This window comes from Morchella importuna (genome assembly GCF_003444635.1).
Source record: "Morchella importuna strain M04M26 chromosome Unknown Morimp01GS065, whole genome shotgun sequence".
NCBI lineage: Eukaryota > Fungi > Ascomycota > Pezizomycetes > Pezizales > Morchellaceae > Morchella > Morchella importuna.
Genome location: NW_025763461.1, coordinates 22,217 through 26,283, shown reverse-complemented (window position 1 = coordinate 26,283; position 4,067 = coordinate 22,217). Strand labels below are relative to the sequence as shown.

Sequence of the window (4,067 nt, the reverse complement as noted above, 5' to 3'; positions counted from 1 at the left end):
TCAACTTCCCAGTGAACACCCGTAGCCCCCCCGACCCCAATTCATCGCCTTCCAGTTCAATCAGGCCATCACTTCAGTTTCCTTGACCCATGTAACCTCGCCATATACACATTCGCAGTTGGTAAGGTGACTAACAAGGATATGGATATCGATCGCCCCAACCCATCCATAGCTCTGTAAATGAGGACCAACTCGCCCTTGTAGTTGGACCCCCAAGCGCGGTTCCTTCCCAGTAGACCAAGCAGTCTCCAAACTGTAAGACTCCCCTTGTTGTGGCGGGAATGAAAAGATAGACTCCCCTCCGTGGCAGATGGATGAATTGCTAGAAGAGCCAACAATGCCTGGAAGGTATCAGTATCTCTTACTTGATGAAGTCGTGACAGGAGACATTGTACTCACAAACCAAATAAGCGGTGCCTTTACGCGGAAGTGCAATCATGCCACTCTCCTCGTAATGTGGATGTGCCGACATTATCTATTGCTAGGCAGTTGGCACATCAGTAAGCTTCAGCGGATAAGATCAATAGAAACTCACCCAGGGTTCTTATCGATGGAGGAGATAATGTCCTGGTTGTGGTACACACTGATAGTATTAGGTGGGGAGAGGTGTTGTGACAAGGTGAGCGATGGGTGTGTGTATTTATCTCGAGCTTTCGTTAGGGTAACTACATGTACTCACATTCTATTTTTTTGTCCCCGATAGTTTGGGCACGCACTCCATCAAGCTAGCGTTCTCAGCGATACTTCAACAACCCCTGTCAGACCCTCACACTACATGTACTTAATTATCCCACTCTGTCCTACTAGAGGCACCGGAGGTACACGTACTTATCTCATTTAAATGTCCATTCCATTCCATCCCAACCGTGCTTCGCTGCGAGTGGAGAGAGTTGAACACCGTTATAGCAGCATTCAGAAAGAGCCTGTTGAGCTTTGGGGATATGTCAGCTACCATCACCGACTTTGCTCCAGAAAAAGCGAACACCAGCGTGTCAAATGCAGACCGAGTGATAAAGGAGACGCACTCGCCGAACTTTCCTTGCTGAGGTGCGCAGGTGGGCGAGGTGGTTGGGGAAAATCATTGCAGGTAGAGATCGAGGGGGGCAAGGGAGTATGCAGGGTTGGAGGCTTTGAGTGCCCTCGTAAAATTGGTGCATGGCGGCGGGCTTTTAAATGTAGTTGTACAGGTGCATGTGGAGACGGAGGTGAGGCTCATCGAGTGATCCTCTATGATACACTCGAATCTACCTACTTGTAGTTTCGCTGTTGTTATAGAGGGTGGGCACAATGAGGTAGTAAGGTGGAGGTGGGCTAAGTGGGTGAAGCGGGCGTGTTAGAGTTGACGGGGTGGGGAGGGGACGGCGATCTTTTGATGGAAGAGAGGCCGAGTGAGGTGGGTATGAGTGCGAGCTCAAGTAGGGCGTGGAAGCTGGATTTGAGATGGCAACACCTAGCCCCCCGCAGGCAGGTGATCCTATTGTGGGGGAGTGTGGCCGGTGGAGGCGGAGGTGATGCGGAGGGGCGAGCTATTCTCTTAGTGACCCCGAATCCGCCAGCATTGAATTTTTCTGTATGTGTGTAACAATCCCCCCTTGGACCATTTGAATAGGAGCGGGCATGAGGCCGAGAGAGAGTTTTACAACGTAGCTTTAGAGAAGAAGCCAACTTGGCTGCAACAGATGAGTAGTCTAAATTTCGTGACTTCTCCCCCCTCTCTCGTTTCTCCTCGTCAACATCAACGCCTCAACACTATTTCCATCAACAAATCCATCGTACAGGATCCCTGGTAAGTGCAAAACCATTAATATCAGGACGAATGCTAACAGGAGATGAGTCCAGTGATCAAAATGTCTCAAAACGTCAAGGTTGAAGAAAAGTCCGATAGAACGACCAACCAAGTAGCTGCAGCAGAGAATACCAATGACAAAACAGCGAACGAACAAGCACCTAGAGCTCGTGCGCCTGCCCGTCAATGTGCAGCTCTCATCTGGATGAAAATCAAACACAAAAGGCTGAATGATAAATTGGTCGATAAGAGAAAGATGATTGCCTCTTTAGAGAAGGAAAATTCAAAACTCCAAGAGGAATTGAGGCGCACCAAGAATATGAATGATTCTCTTCTCCCTTTGGCTGCTGAGAATCTTTCACTTAAAGCAGATCTCCATCTCTGCAAAGTCGATCTTGAGGGTATTAATAATGAGAAAAATCACCTTCATAAACTTTTGACCGAGGCTGCTGGAGATATCAAAGGCGAAGATGAAGAAAGCTTAGATGGTATTTATATCTAATAAAACAATTATATGATTGATTCTAATATTTTTAATTTAGATTCCGACTGGGAGGGTGATTGTGATATGTACCAGTAGGAGGATCCTTAACTTGCTAGATGGGGTTTATTGTGGAGACAAATATTTTTGTCTTGATTTTTTGCTTTAAGATTGATATTTAAATTAATTGCTTAAATTCACTCATTCCGCGTGTAACCGAACAACCTACAGTGGAACAAAATTACATTCTAATCATTTTTATTCCGATTGTGTGAAATTGTTATGGGGGCGATACTTAGCAGATGGAGAGGTGCAGGCGAGAGTGTGCTTCAAAAGTGTCAGCAGCAAACCAAACACCATAGCGAGTTTTCCTAGTGTCGGTGGTTAAGTCGAGGGCGAGCTTTAGCAGCGTACACCAAGTCTCAAGCTTTTCTATCCCCTAAGCTTCTACCTTTTGGTCTGCTAGAAATAAAGTACACCTGGTTTACGGGTTTAATTAATTCAATCATGAAACGTCACTCGGAGTTGCAACTCTCGATATATTTACCTTTGAAGTATAGGGAGTATATCGAAGGGCTATGGCAAGACGACTCCACCTAATCCCTGAAAACAGTTGGCAGTATCCTCAGAAATTAATAATTCGGAAGTGAACCACACCGAGTGATAGTTTATGACTACAAAACTCATATACAGAGATTTATGCACAACGTAACCTTAGCCTCTATGATTACTATGTACGGTACAGCTCTTAGTCGGATGGGGCGGTTGTTTACCCCTCTGAGAGTCAAGGGCTAGTTTTCAACACTTGAGTCTGGCCGACTAGTGTCAATCAGTAGAAACTCCAAACCCATGACGTGTAAGTGTTAAACTTACTACCCTGTCCTTGATGATACCGGTAGCCTAACGTCTAATCCGCTCTACAATAGATGTAACTTGTCCACATCTCGGCGCTGGGTAAAATAACAGTATAATGATGCCGCGTGGATCAAATGAAAGTCGTCGATGCCAACTGTCGACAACGTAACTAAGAGCAATTTTCTTCCTTACCCCTTCTCCCAACTCACCAACCGAACCAATACCTTTCATATGTATATCCCCCCGATGAATACCAACTACAATCGAATGTCGAGCTCCTCGGAGCAGTTTAGATGTGCCCAGCGGTCCAATACAGATGGTAATAAAAGTCCTTCTCTGGGTTCAGGAGTTAATGGCTAATCTCATATATACAGAAATAAGTGAAACAGAAACGCTGATAAACTCGCCATCGAATGGGTACCAACGTCATCTCCAGATTGTATGTGGCCCGGTGCCCCCATCAAAGTCCTATCATGATACCTCCCCTGAGGAAAGGTTCCGTCTTTTTAAAATTATTGGCTACGAGTGTTGGCGGCCATCTCCCGAGACACTTGACAAGAAGGTAGGGCTTCTCTGTACTTGGGACACGTTTCTTTTCAAGAATATTTTGGAAAACACATGCACATGGGAGGCATGGTATAATCACTTCTCCTCCAAAATCCGTTCATATGAACCTGCTTTATTAAAATGCTACCTGGTATACGACTGGAAGGAACAATGCAACATGCCAATCTATATATCTCCACTCTGCCAGCAACCAGGAACACTACGGACAGTATTAGATAGCTGGTATCCTCTTCATATGCAGAACGTTACCCTTATATACGAGTACGAGGATCCATACTACCAAAGTCGGGCCGGTGCTTCGGGACTTTCTCCTATCATATCTTCGCGGGGATTCCCGTCCTCCAGCTCCGAGCTTCCAACCTTGAACGTACTCCTGGC

The 4,067-nt window shown here is 45.9% G+C and overlaps 1 protein-coding gene across 1 annotated transcript; it reads left to right on the top strand.

Annotated features, from left to right (window-relative positions):
* Positions 1-1,847: 1,847 nt before the first annotated feature.
* LAJ45_11341 (uncharacterized protein) lies at positions 1,848-2,366 on the top strand (the record flags this gene model as incomplete). The annotated part of the gene is made up of 2 exons (XM_046120850.1): positions 1,848-2,274; positions 2,329-2,366. The coding sequence occupies 2 exons, from the start codon at positions 1,848-1,850 to the stop codon at positions 2,364-2,366; spliced, it is 465 nt and encodes a 154-aa protein (XP_045965937.1).
* Positions 2,367-4,067: the final 1,701 nt, after the last annotated feature.